Here is a 20,259-nt window from a genome sequence, read left to right as displayed (position 1 = left end):
AACCTTTACTAGTTGCCACGGAAACGAATAACAAGCAGCCCGCGTATAGCCGATAACTTTTTGACGTTTCGTAATTGTGTCGCGATTTGCCATAAATTTTTGGATTTGCCTAAGTGTTTATAGAAATGAATGCGGTAATTTTATGAGTGCCCAAATTTTTTCTAGACGTGCGTAATATGCTTCTTATAACTCTTGTTATGTGATATACTATAAAGTTAGGTCAAATCAATTGAAATTTTTCGCATTCCCCAATTAATTTTGAATAAAAACCTTATACTTATACTCATTTCCGGAGAAACTAACCGTTTCCAAGCGAATACTAACCTACTAGTAACGAAAAATTTGTTCGGCAGAAATCAATTTTACAATTCCAATTACTACTCCAAATAATAACTACAACTACAAAAAATAATTGTGCTTTAGCTTTTTAACCTAAGGTGCTTTCTTTCAGAGGTAGATACATGGTTTTGAAATCCTTCGATAGGTATTCAATCCAGTGGCGTACCCAAAAAGGGAGATAACGGGGATATATCCCTCCCCCCAGGAGAAATATTCATTATATGTGACAACCTTATATATCACACTCTTATTATGAGTAAGCAAACTTCTTCAGAACAAGGAAAATTTGAAATTTTTTCTTCCCCCCCCCCCCAAGGCTTATGTCTAGGTACGCCACTAGTTCAATCTATTATGAAAAACAAAATTAGTTGCCATACTGGCATAAAAGTGTCCTATGGCAATTTATATGAATAAAAATAAGTGACTCTAGAAGTTAATTATTGAACATTTCCTTCAAAATCATTTTATTTCATAAATTGGTGGAAGGGTCCACCATTGTTTTGGATACGAGCTATAACCCTTTTGAGGAAACTGAATTGGAGTTTTTTTAGAACATTGTCTTTTAGCTATATCGTGTACCTCTGCAAGAAAACATAAATATCCAGTTGTTATTCGAAACAAAAATTGGTATTGTAAAATTTCTGTCGAACAAATAATTCATTACTAGTATGTTTTATTCATAAAAGCCCAATTATCTTGAAAACGATAAGTTTTTCCGAATTCGAACATTTTCTACTCAAAATTGAATGGGAAATGCGAAAACAGCATAATTTTTCTGGAATTACCAGTGGAATAAAAAATAGGACATAAAACGGGCCATAATGCCCTTTTTGCACGCCAGTGGTGGCTACTGAAAATTTATTATTTTTTCGAAATACTGCTCCTATATTGAACACAAACACTCTTTCGAATTCAATTGGAAAATTATGGAAACTGTGGGAGTTATGAATAAAAATTACTTTTAATTCATCATATTCTACACCCTGTATCCCTACAACGAACGATATTTGAGAGCACTAATATTAGGAAAGTCTTATTTATTCTTCAACGAGAATTTTTCGTTTCAAATTGGCATCAAAGTCTCGATACACCCTGTATAAAGGATGGTCCAGATTTTAGTGCAATAACTTTGGCGTCGGATAGAACAACTCTGTTGAAAAATAGTATATTGTGCAACAAGCGGGAAAAGTCCAACTTTCTTTCTCTTTTTTCTCCACATGTTGCACACTATACTTTTCCTACAACTGCACAAATTTCAATAATTCAAGTAATGGTCTTGATTCAAATCAAAATGGCCTTCGTTGGCAGTATGTGCTAATTTATTGCGTTTCCATAGAAACGACTCAGAAGCCCAATTTCATTGGTCTACCAAGCGAGGTGTGCGCAAAGTGCCGTGAGAAATAATATTTCCCACAGTATGAGCAATACATAGTTTTACAATTGAGTAAGCTATGCCGAATACGCTTCTTTTCATAGCAGTTGTAGGGAAAAAAGATTATATTAACATATATCTCTCATGAAGAGATATATAGAACAAATTCATGGAGACATTTCTATTCACTTGGAACATTATAGTTTTTAAATGTTGACCTGAACAGTACTTGGAGTAGATTTAACAATAATCCCTCTGGTTCAACAGTAGACTAAATTTACAGCTCCATTCTCCTAGTGCTCAGTGTGTTGTTGGCATCATTTTGTCTGATGCTTAGCGGCACTATGTTTTGTTTTGTTACTGAATACTGGTACATTGTATCAAAAAAATTCAGGTGAAGCTCTTTTGATTTCAGAAATGAAATAATTTTCTCGAAAGAAATACAGTGGTGTAGTTTTGCATTAGAATAATCTATATCTCTATCTATGCCACTGGACAATGTTGGTCGGAGACACTTACCTAATTCGATACATTTTTATTTAGACTTCAATACCTTAAAACCAAAACAATGAATGTTATAATACAAATGTAATAGGTAAAAACTGATTTTTATCCAAACTTCAACATCCTATATCTCTGAAACGAATCTTGTCTGGATATACGTTTTTATGAACTTTTTTCAAGAAGAGAGTTTTTTTATCCGACGCCAAAGTTATTAGGTACACTTAAATCTGGACTACCCTGTATAATTAGTAAGTCACGTAGTAAATTACGTAGAAATTGTTCCGGAACTTATCCAATATTCATCATACAATATCCCCTTTCGCCATTTGGGGGATGGATCACATGATAATCATATCAACTCACGTATGATATCATCGGGAGATTCCACGCTGCAGCAACCAGAGCTTCCGAGAAACAGGTATCGTCTGGTCCGATGAAAGCTATCGTTCCGTTATCTCGCATCTCGGTCATGAATTTGATGGCCTGAGCAGCTAGGGATGATTTGCTCCTTGCCACACTCGAACTCGGAGCATTCGTTCCAATATCTCCGGCGACGAAATTCAAACGTCGACCAGGCAACAAATCTGCAAGAAATATTCAATAAATAGATTGATAATTTATTGATGCTCCTTTACAAAAATTCATTGTATTGCACACGTCACAGGATTCAATAAAAATACAACAACTTCGAAATGGTATAAAGCATTTAATAATAATAATAATAAATCGCCCTTATTGTTACAAAAATTATAAATCAAATATCCACAATTGGAGAAAAAATACTACTATGACGTGGCAAAGTCTAGCTAAGCTATTCAAACTCAACCACATCAGAGCAGGAAAAAGGAAGAAAAAATATATATGTTGCACGAGATACCAAAAAAAAGTTAACATAATCACAATCTTGAATAATGAGCCCTCGAATATAGAGCAGGTATGTTGACTCTTTCAAACTACTACATTCGGTTCTGATCATTTAAAAGGTACTGTTTGTATTTGACCCTGAATCTGTTAACGCTCAAATTCCTGAGATCCTCTGGAAGGGAATTAAGAAGTGATACAGCACAGTAAATAAAGGACCTACAAAACATGGCAGTCCGATGACGGGGAACAAGGAACCTGCTCCCGAATCTGGTACCCCTACCATGTCCCGACTCCACCGAGACAAAACCAGACAGAAGATGCTTTGGTGAATCTGGAGACCTCAATAACTTCACAGTGAAATCTGCAAGATGAAGATTTCTCCTACCATCCATATTGAGCCAGCCCGTTGAAAATAATGCACCGCTTATGTGATCGAATTTTCGTAATCCATATATCAAACGGCAACAGTTGTTTTGAACCCTCTGGATGCGATCCTTTTCCAACCTCCGCAAACAAGGTCCATACAAGAAATCACATTTGGTAAAGTGAGAAAGCACGAGTAATTCACAAAGCACCCTTTTTAAACCCTGACTCAAAACATGTCTATTGGAATAAAGGAGCTTCAAATTTGTATAAGCTCTCCTCGACAAACTCCTGACATGCCCACAGAATCTCAAATCGACATCAAGATGCAACCCCAGATTTCTGGCTGACTCACTCAAAGGTAACCTTGTATCGCCTACTGAAACGTTCAAAGCATTCCTGAGCACTTGCCGAGTATTCATAGAGGAGAAGCATAAAAGCACCGTTTTCTTTGCGTTTAGGTTCAGTGCATGTTGTATGGAGATTGAAGCGATATTAGCCATCTCCTCATTCAAAGGATCATTAACTACTCCGACATCAGAAGGATCAAAATGCATAATTATATAACTGCACATCATCAGCATATGCCTGCACGTTACAATGAGACACCGACCCAAGAATATCCGCAGTATAAATAATAAAAAGGAGCGGACCCAAAATCGATCCCTGTGGTACGCCAGTATGAACATCTCTAGGAGACGAATATATCCCGTTGCTGAATATTCTTTGGGAACGTCTCTGCAGGTACGAATGAAGCAAAGAAACAGCTGGGTCATCAAATCCATAATATATGAGCTTGGCAATGAGAAGACCATGATCGATGGTATCAAAAGCCTTTGAATAATCTAACAAAATGAGTGGACTTGCCATACCCCTATCATACGCCTCCATCAGATCATTCAACACAGTTGTCAGTGCCGTGGCAGTACTAAAGCCTCTTCTAAAACCACATTGACTCTCAGGTAATTTTTTTTTTTTTCACAAATTTGTATATTTGGTTGTATAGCACTTTCTCAAAAATTTTAGAAATGGTTGGCAAAATACTAATAACCCTTAGGTCATCATAACTGTCAACATCATTCTTCTTAGGAATTGGTCGACCAATAGAAACCTTCCATGCATCAGGATAGTAGCTCTCCTCAATAGAACTATTAATAATATTTACTATGACGTCATCTATGAATGGGCTGCAGTATTTCAACATAGTTGCATTAATATTATCTATACCCAAAGCATCAGACTTCAGATCATTCAAAATTGAATTCACCTCCGCCGCAGATGTAATAGAAACTGAAAAACTATCACCCAGATCGAATCTACCATTTGAATAAAAGTCGATAGTTTGGGGATCTACATCTGAACCATTTCTCGAAAAAGATGCGAAATGATCACTTTTATCTTCCGGGTGAGAGATGTTTGCTGGAATAACATTCTCATCATTGTCAGAATATAAAAATAGTAGAAATAACTTAATAAAGTTAAACAATTCTTAAATGATACATAGTATAACTGTCAAAATATAAATGCATTACTCAACAAAGTAATAACTTCTAAATGGTATAAAGCTTTTCTCATCATTGTCAGAATATAAAAATAGTAGAAATAACTCAATAAAAGTCATACAATTCTCAAATGATACATCATTTGAGTATCATTGTCAAAATATAAAATATAAATGCATTACTCAATAAAGTAATACGACTATGAATGATATAAGATATCATTCCTCTTTACAACACAAAAAATAAATTAATTTAAAAGAGATTAAAAATTCAAACTACTGTACAGGAACTCTTGGACACTCCAAAACACATGCTGCCGCAAAAATTCACCGACAATTTGCTTAAACTTTTTGAGACTGAGCCTTTTCACCTCTTCAGGTATCTTATTCAAAAGTTTATGAGAAATGAAATTAGGTCCATTCTTGGATTTTTCTAATCGCATATACTTAGATTTTATGTTGTTTCTATATCGTGTGTAATAATCATGGGTATCACCAAACTTCGGAAGATCCCTGTTATTATTAGATGCATAAACAACACATTCATAAATATAAATAGAGGAAAAGGTTAGGATTTTAAGTTTTTTGAAGGCGTCTACGCAATCATCCCTGTGGTTTAAACCAGCAACTATTTCAACTGCTCTTCTTTGCGATCTGAAAATACTTTCCTTACTAGAACAGTTACCCCAGATCAGTACACAGTATCTTAGATGTGACTCGATCAGACTATGATAAGCAACCTTAATAACATCCTTTTTCACAATAATGGCCAAGTTACGGAGCAGGAAGGTATTTTTTATTATTTTGGATGCTGTTTCATTGGCATGAGAGAACCAGGTGACACTTGGATCTAGATAAACTCCCAGAAACCTTACCGATTCACTGGTATTATGATTTGAAATCCCTCTCAAATTGAACAACATGGTTTCGGTCTTTTCTGCATTGCAAACTAGCATGTTTGGTACAAACCATTCCTTGGCTCTCAGCTCTTCCGCTCTCGCAAGCTGTTCAACCCCATGCCGTTCTCGATGCCCCACTGTAATTCCAGAGTCGTCAGCCCCGTCGTGTTCATATATAGCCATGAAGTGGGAGAAATCATTCATAAAGATTATGAAAAATAGGGGCCCTTATATGGAACCTTGTGGTAACCCAATACTCAATAGACCCTCTGCAGACCATGTACCATTGCAAAAGACCTTCTGCTTCCTGTCTGTGAAATATGACATAATTAGTCTAAGACTAATCTCATCAGACCCATACTTTGCCAGCTTGTCTAGAAGAGCCTGCGGGGAAACACAGTCGGAAGCTCGACTCAGATCTAAAAATATTCATAGTGAAAGCAAGCCCCTCTCAAAACAGTCAAGCGTATATTCAACAAAACGTAATATAGAATCACATGTTCTCGATTTCTTTCTAAAAGAGATTTTCACTCTTGAAATGGTTCATTACCTGATTATGAATTATTTTTTCGAAGACCTTTGAGAAAATTGGAAGTAGTGAAATCGATCGATAGTTCTTTTTGTCATTCTTGTCACCTTCTTTGCCACTTTCAAACAGTCCGGAAAAACTTCCTCCTTAATGCAACGGTTCACCTTTCACCAATTATCTGTTGATATATTTATATGAAATATAAAAAACTAATAGAATCACTAGCGCAGCTAGGAGAAGGGAGCTTTGGGGGCTGAAGCTCCTCTCAAAAATACCAACATTTCTGAGAAAGTTTACTATATATATACTTTAACGTTGCTTCACAAAGATAACCTGAAAATCGAAGTTTATTACCACCAGGTAGTAGTTGAGTACTTGAACACGTCTCACAAAAATACTTCCTCTAAAGATGACAAAGTTGCCGACGGATGCTGGGATTGCTTGGTCATGAAAAATATACAATTGCACGCCTCATAGCAGCAATATTTTTGGTCGAGCGTGAATTTCGCTGATGTATGAGCAGACATCAGTAACAGATTCAATCTCTTCAAATTTGTTTACTGTCTTGCCAGGGACCATACCAGTGATGTTTCAAAACGTATACGCACTTTTCGAATGTCACACGTTTTGGTATTCTTGACTCGTGAACTTGAAAACGTACACGTATTAAGTGCGAATGCTTACTTCGAGTGCTTTTTGGCATTCGTTTTGATAGTTTGACAATCTGAATGCCACAGAGATATATTCATAAGTCATATTTATTCTTCCGGCATAATGTAAGACAATTGTTACTGATGGATCTATTGGAGTATGTGGAACAAATGGATCAGCAGAGATATACCCAACGCGGAGACCCATTCAATGATTTGAGTGAGAAACAATTCGTTTGAATGTTTCTGGATATCCTCGAAGAATATGGATGATGACACCTGGAAAATGAACCAGTGCAAGGAACTCCAAAAAATATTTATACAACAAAAAAAAGTGAGAAATCAAAAGCTTGATAGATATAATGGGGTTCTTAAGCTGTCTACTCAATCATAGGGTTCTTCATTGTACTTCGTAGACAGCAAGTAACATTGTCAATGCTTGTGTAGTGCTCCATAATATTTGCATTGAAAATACAATGTACCAGAACGATGGTACCTACATCACAAGTTGATTTGGGTAATATATGGCTTCCTCATCGATAGAAGATATCGAGGAGAAGTGAATAAGCAAAGGATAAATCCGGAATTGGCAGCAGGTCGAAAATTGAGATGCATTATTTTATTCGCAATCATCAAGCCATTGTAACATTGTAATAAATAACAAGTGAATCAACCAAATGCACAACATAAACATTTCTGCTGATAATATGATTTGATAAAGAAAAAAAAATTAAGTCCCTTTATGTCTCTCAATACATACTTTTTCAAAAATATCTATTATATTCACTTCTCTCTTGGATAATTCGATGTCCATAGGAGGCCCGCAGCCTGTTTCTCTTCTTCCAATCTCTAGATACACCCGCCATACAAGTATGTTACCAATTTCTGCCCATTTTCTTTATGCATCTATGTGAATTGATTAGACAATTCACCCTTTTGAAGATCCGCGCAATTTTTAAAAACTCAATCAGAAAATATTTTTGATTATCAGTTATTTTAATTCCTCTTTTGATTTGTTGGAACATGTTTAAAGATATTAGTGAACAATTTTTCTTCGAAATTTTTTTCAATTTGAATTGACGGAACATAAATTGATTACATTTCATCTCATCTGTGATATTTTACAATGATGCCGGCTCTTGGGAGTACACGTTTTTGAAGGTGTATGATTAATGTAAGATGTCTAAAAACATGGTGAATGCACTCGTCAAATTTTGAATGCAATGACATTCGACCAAATTGAAAATATTAGTTTTAGTTCGTGGCGACGCCGCAATGTCATACTTGTCATTTCGATCTTTTTTCCGTTGTTTTTGATTGGATACATTAATTAAAACCCGATACTGACCAATCAAAAGCGACGTGTAACCGAGTATGATCGTGCAAAGTCGTGGAACAAAACACGAAACGTTTACTGAAATGAATTCAAATATTTGTAATAGAAAGAGTTTATTGGTATTTCAATTACAAGAATTACTTCCATAGATCATAACTATAATGAAAGATAAACATAATGGCACAAAACTTGTTAATAATAAATAACAAGAATCTTAATTTGTTGATAGCGCTAACTTCAGTTGGCATAACGAAGCTTAACTAATATTCCCAAAATTGGCAAAACAAAAGCTAATCAGTTCATACACCTGGTTTTTAGACATCTTAGTTTAATGTCATTAGTCCCTCATATAAATCGATAGTTTAATTTGAGGGACTACTTTTTGTTTGATTCATGCATCTGTAAACTTTGATGAATGGAACGAACGGTTGTCAAAAATACCATTTTGGAAAACCGCTCGCACGTGTACCACTCAATCCTCAAACGTGTACGTCAAAAAGATCACTTGTCAAGCATACGGACCCAGTTGTACGCTTATGTCACAATTATGTCAACCATAATCAGCTCGTAATGAACTAAACGTACATAATCTTCTTCTTCTTGATAGTGCCAATCCGTTATCGGATATTGGAGACCATTCTGGCTATTGCGACCTTATACAGAATAATTATTTTTTAGTTGATTTTCACATTCAGCATCCATACTGTTAAATGGCTAACATATGACGCTTCGAATGACAGTTCTGTTTGACATATGTCATTAAAACAGGGCTGTGAAATCCGGACAATGACATGGATAACTCAGTATATGCACTCAAAGGCTCCTCTTACTTTCTAAACCTTTTCTAGATAATGAATCGTCTTTGCTTTCGAAATAAGCTTCAACTTCGGTAATAACTCCTTCATAATAACTTAATTTCTTTCTCTGTTGGATTCTTTTGAGGTCTGCAAAAAGCTAGTAACCACTGAGGGCCAAATCAGAGAAATCTAAAGAACAGTTGAAAGCTCAATTCGTTCAATTTAACTATGGTTTTTATCGATTGGTGACAAGGATATGAGCATTAGTAAAAGAGAATTTTTTTTTGCATTTGAGGATTTTCATTCAATTCCTGACGGAATATGTCATCTTCATGTTCGATGTTTGTTGTCGAAATACAGTATCCCGAAAGTACACCGCCATATATTCACCGTAAATTCAAAATGAAAGATTAACCATTTTTGTTTTAATAAACTTTAGGTCATGATGACTTTGTTTCGTATTAACAAAGTGTTTAAGTTCATTTAAAAAACCAAAAGAAAACACCAAATAATTTCTAATGAGAATGTCAATGAGCGATCATGCTCACCAAAATTGCTCGATAGTGTGCATTTAGGACGGCGATCAATTATTTTTGATCCATCAATTTCAATTTCTATTGTGATTTATTTTTTGTAATTAGGTATTTTCACCTGTGAAGATATAAAGATCATTTAGAGAGAAGAAATTTTTTAATTGTTTTAACAATCAAACTTAAACACCCTGTATCTAAATACGAAACGGAGCCTATAGTTCATTAAGAAAACTAGGATTATTTTTCGATTCTGAATTCATGATGGCGGTTCATTTTTGGGACACGCAGTATACTCGCAAATAATGTGAACATAACAATATATTTATGATAGCCACCTCTTTCAATCCACAGTTGAGTGCACTTGAAGCGAATATTTTACGAAAACTTCATGTAAAAAGACAGGAGTAATAAAATTTCCCAGAGAAAAAATTTCCGTATTCCTCCCGCTAATTTCAAGTAATCTTCTTGTGACGGGAATCTTGGAGGCTTGTTTCAGTGTCTTATCTTAATTCCAACATCAAATTAAATTCCACAGCGCGTTGAAACTCAATAATGCAAGACATGAGAGTCATTTAAGGTAAGCTCAGAATTTATGTCTAACCGTAAACGTTTTTCCTTTAGGGATGCTTCGAAAAGTTTTCCAGTATAAACTAGAAAAGTGAAACTGTGGAAGAAGTATGCAATTGAGTATCATGGATTTGAAGTGATAAATAATGACATCAACTTTTGTGAAAGTGATCAAATGAACTACCAGCTTGAAATCTGAAAATTATTGAGATTATAATGTTATTCGACATTCTCTACCGAGCTAAGGCATTTTGCAACCTAATTACTCCGATTATACAGGGAATGAGAACCATTATTCTAAAGAAATATTTCCGCAATTCTTTCTTCTCTCGTATAATAAATTATTAAATTCTATTTCATTCAAGGCCGTAGCCAGAGGAGATCAAGAGGAATTAACCCCAGCCAGAAACAAAAACGGTTATATACCGGGTGACCCACCACAGAAGCGAATCTCATTTTTAGGGATTAAATCATGATATTTTCAAATTTTTTTGTGATGAATAAAGGGTAATCCCCAATTTGAAATTGTTTTCATCTAAACTCAAACGATACCAAATTTAAACCAAAGTTTCACTTTTTTCAATGTAACACGCTTATTATGAATTTACATATTCACAAGAAAATAGCGAAAAATAGAAAACTTTCTTGTTTCAAATGACACATTCATTATTTCTATATCTTATTGAATGTAAAAATTAATTTCGCAACTATTTTAATGAGGTTTTACCACACTCAAACTTTATAGTTTTTCAAGGGGAGTCATTTGAAAATAATTTGTTTTTGGCCATTATTTGTCGTTTTGTTTGAATATTACATAGGCTTTGCTTCCACCGTTTTTTTTTCCGAAATTCGGGGCTTTATTGTAAAAAAACTAGTTATACATTTATGATTCAAAGGATTGTCCATCTTTTGGGCAGCGTACGAATCACGTGTTGGTATTTTGAAGAGATCCACGAATCGATCCAATTTTTTTTTAATCTTCAAAAGACCGGAAGTGCAGGTCAGCAAGGCCGTGTGTCATTTATCGAAACAAGTTATATAGGGATAGTCAGAGGGAGCAACGTCTGGAGAATACGTTAGGTGGGGTAATGGACTTTCCATTACAACACTTCCAAGTATGTCTTGACCACTTTCGGAACATGTGGTCGAGCATTGTCATGCTTTGAAATCACTTTATCATGTATCTAATAGTATTGCGGCCGTTTTTCTTTCAATGATCGGCTCAAACGCATAATTGCGTTCGATAACGATCGACTGTGTTTGTTTCAGTTGGTTTAAACAACTCATAATACACGACGCCGAGCTGGTCCCACCAAATACTGAGCATGAACTTGAAACAGTGAATATTCGGTTTGGCCGTCCACTTGGAAGTATGGGCGAGATATCCCCCATGATTTTTTGCGCTTGGGATGATCGTAATGAACCTATTTTTTGTCTCCAGTCACAATGCAATGCAGAAATCCCTTCCGTCCTTTCCTTGCAAGCAAGCAAGCTGTTCACAAGCAAACAAACGCCGTTCCACAAATCTTCAAGGCTTCAACTCGTACGGCACCTAACGTCCTTGTTTCTGTATCATTCCCATGAATATCAGGGCATTTTGAAATGGCTTGTTGCATGACTCCCAATGATCCTGCCAATTATTGTTGCGTTTGACACAAGTCTTGATCAAGTAATATTAATGTTAGGGGTCTACTACTAGTGAAAGTAGTTTAACGAACGAATGCTATTGAAGCTCTCAGAGAATGCGACCAGGACAAGTTCTTATTTTCAAATAAATATCAACTTTTGAAGATTTTGGAGAAACTGCCTGTTACCACAAGTACCCCTGAGAGGACTTTCCCTTCTCTGAAACTCTAGGAAACTAAATGTAATTTTGTGAAATATTGTGTTTACGAGTATTTCTGTGGAGGTTTTCTGATAAAAACATATTGTATGTATAATATATTATTAGCAGTCTTTTATCAGAACAATTGTTTGTTTTTCTACTATACCATCGAACAGAACCTCCGAAATTTGCCTTGATTTAATTGAACCCTTGTAGACCACACTACACCATGTCGGCATCCATGTATGTGCGAAGTTCACGTCAGTGCATTTCTCCTCAATTCTTTTCAATATTAAGTTTGAAATTCATATTTTTAGTATTTTGAGGCCGTTGTACCTGTTGTACCTACATGAAATTTTACATAAAGTTTTAAATTGTTAATTTTTTTACACACATCGTTAAAAGTTTTGGCTCCCCTAAGTTTCTCAACAAATGAACAATCTATATGCCCTGGAAATGAGATGAATATTTTCCTCTATTTCAACTGCAAAATATATTTAATAGAAATTCTTCGTTTGTTACTCTTCAATCTTCGTTTTATGCAGGATGAGACAAAATAGAAAAAAAATGAGAAAAAATCTAAATTGATCGATTATTTATTTTTGATTAATTATAGTTCAATCAATCATCAATAAAATTTTCAGGCATATCGTTCAATTATTCCTGAAGGGCTAAATTCAATTCTTGACAAGTTGAAGGTGTGTTTTGGCGATTGGATCTTGCTTTCCCTAAGTTATCCCATACGAGCTCAATTGGATTGATGCAGGCGCGGATCCAGGCCCCACTTTTGGGGGGGGAACTTTTAGATACTGAAAATGAGGACCCCAGACACTTTCGCCATTTTGGGACGTCATTTTTTTTGCCGTTCATAGATATGGATCTTCCCAAAATGTATTGAAGGTGAAATTTTTGCTGATATTGTAATTATTTGAACCTAAGAATGTCAAATTCTAGGAGCGACGGCAAAATTTAAGAGGTGCCTGGGTCATTTGGGGGGGGGAACGTTCCCCCAGTTCCCCCTCCCGTGGATCCGCGCCTGGATTGATGTCTGGTGAGTTTGCTGGCCAGTTCACTCACTGATGACGTATCCTTGGACAAATTCAATTATATCCATTCGTCCGGTCCAGTCGTAAACACGATAATTCCCGAATTAAAAGACCTAAAAATATTCAGGTTAGGTTTGGATCCCGAATGGAGTGATAAATTTTGTTAATGGGCAAAATCCGACAAGGTTTGCCGTTAATATGACAATTAGCAATTCTGTTCTCCTGTATATTTTTAAATAACATATTTCAACCAAACGGTATCAATATTTCATTACCAGTCCTGAAAGTGAGGTTTTACGTACGCGATCGAATAATTCATTTATATTCATCTCTCTCTCTAGTCGTTCCATCATTGCTGATGATCGTGATTCCCTCCTATTTATATTCATAGCTTTCATGAATAACTCTGAAATAAATAAATTAACTAATAATTACTTCTTATTACCTGAGTCCTCATTCACAGCCTCCACTGCTAAGGGAAGAGCTCCAAGGACCACCTGAGTTGCTCCATAGGCTCCAAGAAATCCTATAGTAATAGACTCGATACCATCATCTTCATCTCCGACCCTCGTCAAATGATTGTATAATGCACTAACACTTCCATTGGCACAGGATTTCTCTATTCCGGAAAATTGGGAGAACTCCTTGCTGAAGTTTATATCATCGACGAAATGGTCCGGAAACGAAGATTCGATAGAGATCTCCGAAAGTCCATCCACATTGAAACTTATTGCACTCAGCAAGAGAAAGTTCAGAATTGTTTCCATTTCACTTTCACTTTATTCTTTCAGTTATTTTCGAGGTTATTTTATTGTAAATCCTTTTTATACATCAGGTGTTTTATTATAGAATGATTATTGAATTATTCGGAAGGGAATTCCACAAATTGACTAGAAAACAAGAAATTTTTTTTTGAAAACATATAATTTCATGAAAAATTCAGCATGTACAAAAAAATGAACGGAAAATAATCTGTTCAGAATACATCTCAATTACATAAGATTTTCCAATAAGAGATGTCTTGAGCAACTGGCTATCTGAGCAACTGTCGGTTTTGGATGCTTTTGGAATCATCTTTTGGAATTAGACTAGTTAAAACTATGGCATTAATAAAAATTGAACGATACAAACTGCAGATACATACTTGAAATACTCTACAAAAATGGTGAATATTTTGCAGTGTCAGTTCGCAAGGCCCAAACACTTTTGGGTAGTCGTGAAGCACTTTCCCGGACTCCTGGAACTGGTGGAAAATTTTGAGCTGTTAAGACAAAGTGAAGATGTGAAGGATCGAAACCGTGTGCGAACAACGGTGAATGTTGCCACTGTGTTGACGAAAACCCAGGGTTGTCATGGTCAAGGAAAATTTAATTCAATACCTTAAAAGATGCAATTTGCGAAGGACATGCATCCCGAAATGCAGCCACAAGTATACGAATTGGTCATGAAATATTTCATGGAAAGGATATAGTGCCCATTTGGCTGATATCGCTTTCCATCGTTGATGGCATACCTTTCTCTTTACAATTTAATAAACAGCCATTGATTTTTCTTGAAATATATTCGGTTTTTTCACAGTTCACGTAATGAAATTTATAATGAAGAAAACTCAGTCCTTCCACCATCCAGAGCTTTCCTCAGAAACTATGTAAGCTATTCCAATGAAATTAGGCACAAAAATCAGTTTTTGTACCGCATTGATCTTTCCAACTCGAGATTAGGATGAATGAATTTTCAAAAAAAAAATTCAGGTGGACTTATGTAATTTGAAGAGTGTAACAACATAATTTTTGTACAATATTCTTCAATGCAAAATTCTTGCTCAATGTGTTTCATAGTTTTCAAAATTACCCTCTGCATCATAAAAATTATATGTATATTCTTACGAGTAGGTATTTAACAAACAGAAAATTTCAAGTAAGAATCAACACATGAGTTTCACATTCTTAAATTTCGAGAAACGGTGTACCTCAAGGATCGGTCTTAGGGCCGGAACTATTTAACATATCTATTTATGACATTCCCCAAATTCATAATGCAAAAATTTCGTTACTTGCAGATGATACTGTCGTTTTTGCCCAATCATTCTCTGCTGAAGCAGCTAACATTCTCCGAAAGCAGAGTATATAAAACGATATTTTTCGAAATGAGAAATGAATATAAACAGCAAGAAAACAAAGCAGTATTCAGCAAAAAAATTAACAAACAATAAAATCATGACTTCTTTGAACATCGAAAACTTGGGAGAAGAGTTAGACTCAAGGCTTCATTTTCGATAACACGTGAAAAATACTTTGACAAAACTCAACCTGAAGCTTATATTGCCTCTTGTATATAAAAAACTGCCCAACCCGCAGAAAAAAAAACCATTTACACTATCATACTCCGACCAATTATAACCTACGCTTTTATTCAAAAACAATGTTTTCGCATATACCATATTTTTCTGTACTTATGAACTCACATTATACGTAAAGATGAACAGAAAACAAAATCCAAAACTTACCTACCTGAAGATTCTCGACTCATCATAATCAGGAAATAGTTATTGATATAGGTGCACTTAATATTAAAGCAGGAACTACAAAAATATTGATAAACTTAAAAACAAAAATTATATGTAAGAATGGAATGTTTGTTATGATGTGAATACAAACGTGTAGGTAAATAAATATTTTGACTGCGCCGTGCCAGTAATCTCGCTTCCACAGGTTTGACTTTACATTCTTTTTTAATTTTTTTCATTTAAATTTTAAATTAACTTGTCTCGGCAACTAGGCCATTGATACATGGTACCTTACTATTTTTCTTAGTATTACATGTTTACAAAATATTTACAGAAAAGGAAACGTTGTACTAAAGTTACTTTAACCAAATACATATGATTGTTCAATTGCCATTCTTTCAGAAATTTTATTACTGCTTCATATTGTGTTGTTGAGCTGAGGTTGTCCTTTATATTTTCTTTCAGTCCCACTCGACGTCGGAGTTCATCATAATGTGGACAGCGAGAATGATAGATACATCAAGTAGCCTGGTGTGCTATTCTTAAGCTCCTCATTACTATTTTGTTTTTTCTATTGAGACTGATTTTTATCGGGGAACCGATTTCATGCTGGATTACATTTTCTCCTGAAGAAGATGAAGATTTCATAAGCTGGCTTGTTACATCTAACTCAGGGAAGAGAAAAAGAATTGATAGCCCTATGAACGTGAGCATGGACAGTAATAGATATGCGAGCGTAATGACGGTGCTGGAGAAGGTTAAAGAGGGACTGAACAAAATAGTGAATTCTGCAGAGGGAGTCAATGATGAGACAAAGAAGGAGCTGATGATGATGAGGGACGCGGTTGACAAAGAAATAGTGGAAACACATAGAGCTGTGATGGCAATGGAAAGATGCGATTTTGGATGCCAAGTAGAGGAAGAGGACATTAGACAGGACATATCCGTGGCCGAAGTGAGAAATCTGATGAAGGAAGATATGACACTAACAGAGTTGGAAGAGTTACTGAAAATGACCTGGCCAGAAGAAGCCTATAGAGTAAGAATGGATAACACCCGAATTACCGAAAATAAAGAGGAGGAAATAGCCATTCTGGCCCCATATAATAAAATGGTTGATTTAAAAATAACGAAACCACTTATCGGTAATTCCAGACAGATGCTGGAATACGTGAAGGGGGGTAAAATAAAGGAAGGGGAAATTATTTCCCACAGAACAGAAGGTTACGCCGAGATCAACGGTAAAGTGATCAGAGACAGAAAAAATATACATTTTGCTGGACTGTCCGAACGAGAGGAGGACTGCTTTTCTCTGTACCAATTGGGAAACAAAATCAAGTATAAAATACTCGCAGGAGAAACAAATACACTACATATAGCCGTTATGAACGAGATGGAAACGGAAACGAAAAGGAAAATACTCGAGTGCGTATATTACGATTTCGACGGGGAAGTAGTACTGCATGAAACTAAACCAGCAACGAAAAATAAAATTACAAAAAAAGAATATGAAAATGAAGCCGTCGTTATAGAAAGAAACGAACACCTCACATATGCTCAAATGGTAACCAACCTGAAAGGACAAATCGGACATGAAAATGAAATTACAAGCGAAATAAATGGAGTTAGGGAAACTAGGGACGGACATCTACTACTCGAGATGAAAAAGGGTAGCAAAGAGACAGACAAAATATACAAACGAATAAAAGAGAACATGAAAGACGCAACGGTGAAGAAATATACGGGAGGCAGACAAAAAATATCTGCTAATATATATGGAATTGATATTGATGTAAGGGAAAATCAAATAGAGGAGAGGATACACGAAGTGCTGGGCATAGCACAAAATAAAGACGGGGTGGAAATTAAAGCCCTAAGACCACTGAGAGGTGGCAGACAAGCAGCCACCATTGTGGGAAAAGAAGAAATCATATCCAAGCTTATTGAAACAAGAAAAATTAAAATTGGATTCTCAATAGCAGACGTGAAAGAAAGGAAAATAACCAATAAATGCAATAGATGTTGGGAGATAGGACACATGGCAAAGGAATGTAAGGGCGAAGATAGGAGTACTAAATGCAGGAACTGTGGAAAGGATGGACACCTGGTCCGAGATTGTATAGAAGAGCCCTATTGTATGGTCTGTTTGGAAACAGGCCATAGGACGGAATCAAGAAACTGCAAGAGAAAATCAAGGCAGTAATGACTCCCACAAAGGGGAGGAAAGAAACTGATGCAATCACAAAGAAAAATACACTAAAGAGCGCTATATATACACAAATCTACCTCATTTATGCACAAATAATTTATTGTTTTATCTATACAAAGGGAAATTTTATTTATAAAAGATTTGATGGTTTTATTTATACACTAATTTATTTTTTTATTTATACCACTTTAAAGAAGGAAGGACATAAGGAGATAAATCTTGAGGCCGAAAGTCCGAGTGATGAGTTAGGACAAAGGAAACTACCTGTCTCAAAATGGCTACCATACTACAGACCAATCTAGGCAGGTGTAAAGCTGCTCATGATATGGCACAGGCAGCAGCAATGTCTGAAAAGATAGATATACTAGTAGTTTCAGAACCAAATAAAAAAATTACCGCAAAGGAAGGCTGGTTCGTGAACGATGCAAGAGATATAGCGGTGAAAATAACTAATAGAAAACTGGTTTTGGAGAAAGTAAAGAGGGAAAAAAATTTCATCCACCTGGTATTACCTGGCTATCACGTTTACGCAATATATGTGTCACCGAACGTATCCCTGGAAAATTTCAAAGAAAAGATAGACTCAGTGTTCGGAGATGCGTCGATACAAAAAGGTGGAAAAATCATAGTCGGAGATATTAACAGTAAATCCCCCATGTGGGGTGCCCCCTCGGCAGACAGAAGAGGCGAATATGTGGAAGAATGGCTATCACAATTAGCATGGACAGCAATGAACAACGGAAAACCAACCTTCGTGAGAGGATCGTCAAAAACGCACATTGATGTCACCCTTGTCCCGAATACATTCGCGAAGAAGATAACAGATTGGAATATAAAACATGAAAATCCATATACGTTGCATGGTCACATATATTTCAGAGTCAACACTAAGATGCCAACAAATAGAGGAGACACTGGAAGGGTGTCCATCTTCGATAAAGAACGGTTCATAAAGGACCTTACAGATAATATAAATGCCAGCTCAACAGGCAGTGGTACTGATATGTACAAAAAGGCGCTACAAGCTTTGCAACGGTCCAAAAGGACGGAAAAAGAAAAACAAACCACGCACCCATACTGGTGGAGTAGAGATGTGGAAGTCGCTAGAGGAAATTATCTGAGAGCACGCAGGAACTATACGAGAATGGGAAGAAGAAATCATGGAAACAGGAACTCAGAATGTGAAGAAATGAGAAAACTCGGTAAGGAACTAAAAAAGATAATTAACAGAGAGAAGAGAGAAAAATGGAAAGATCTCCTTAGGAAACTTGACTTGGACATATGGGGCGACGCGTATAAAATCACAACAAACCATATGAAGTTTCGAAGCCTTCCCTACAAACTTTCGGCCTCGAGAAGAAGGCAAATACTACGCGACCTGTTCCCATTAGGGGGAAAACCAATAAAACGCACAGGTGGCCCTCGAACGTTCTTTGAACCCCTCCAGATGGAGGAACTGAAGACCGCAGTTGAATCCATGAAGGCAGGTAGGGCACCAGGTCCCGATGGTATGACAGCAGAAAACCTGAAAATAGTGTGTGAAATAGTGCCGGAACAGCTACTAGACATGTTCAACAAGCTGATCGAGGAAAGAATCTTTCCCAAGTGTTGGAAGGAAGCAAAGGTTATACTCATCCCGAAAAAAGGAAAAGACCTAGCGCTATCGGGGTCCTTCAGACCCATCTGTTTACTGAATGTAATGGGAAAGCTCTTTGAGAGAATTATCACTAACAGACTGGATATAGAACTGATGGAAAACAGAGCGATCTCACCGAATCAACACGGCTTTGTGAAGAAACGATCTACGTTGACTGCAATGCTTAGAGTTCAGGACATAGTGAAGAAAACAAACAGTAAGTGGATGGTCGCTGTCACAATAGATGTCAAGAATGCATTCAACACAGTCCGATGGCATCACATTGTTGATAAATTGAAAGAGATTGGATGCTCGGAATACCTAGTGGAGACGATAGAAGACTACTTCCGAGATAGGTGGGTGAGGGTAGGCTCCGTGAGGTGGAGATGTACGATGGGGGTGCCACAGGGCTCCATCAAGGGGCCAAGGCTCTGGGACGTCGTCTACGATGACGTGTTGAGGCTACCATATGACCCCGGAGTCGAGGCCATTGCCTACGCCGATGACCTCCTTCTGCTGATAGAGGCGGCAGACAGACAGCAACTGATGGAAAAGGCAAAACGGACCATGTCTACGGTCTCGCAGTGGATGGACTCAAAAAATCTAGAAATTGCTGTGCACAAGACAGAAATGCTTGTCCTCAAAGGGCCTAGGAAACGAGACGATCTTAGGATCGATTTCAAAAACGCGGTCATTAGCCCGGCGCCTTCCGTGAAGTATCTTGGTGTGACCTTTGACCAAAGGATGACATTCTCGGCGCACATTACAGACATCGTCAGTAAA

General features: G+C 36.5%; 1 protein-coding gene across 3 annotated transcripts in view; it reads right to left on the bottom strand.

Annotated features, from left to right (window-relative positions):
* The window catches only part of LOC123682997 (guanylate cyclase 32E-like), a 182,272-nt gene extending 168,551 nt beyond the window's left edge, over positions 1-13,721 (bottom strand). For 2 of the 3 annotated variants that reach the window (XM_045621886.1, XM_045621888.1), the window contains exons 1-2: positions 5,819-6,013; positions 2,579-2,799 (exon numbers count right to left, since the gene is read on the bottom strand). In XM_045621886.1, the coding sequence (XP_045477842.1) occupies positions 2,579-2,686 (108 nt within the window). In that variant the 5' untranslated portion in view covers positions 2,687-2,799; positions 5,819-6,013. Of the gene's footprint in view, positions 1-2,578; positions 2,800-5,818; positions 6,014-13,570 lie in introns of those variants that run through there. The other variant, XM_045621889.1, reaches the window with a different exon arrangement.
* Positions 13,722-20,259: the final 6,538 nt, after the last annotated feature.

The sequence above is a fragment of the Harmonia axyridis genome, chromosome 6 (genome assembly GCF_914767665.1).
Source record: "Harmonia axyridis chromosome 6, icHarAxyr1.1, whole genome shotgun sequence".
In the NCBI taxonomy this organism is placed as follows: Eukaryota; Metazoa; Arthropoda; class Insecta; order Coleoptera; family Coccinellidae; genus Harmonia; species Harmonia axyridis.
The sequence above is the reverse complement of the archived record's forward strand: the minus strand, read 5'-3'. Positions and strand labels throughout refer to the sequence as shown.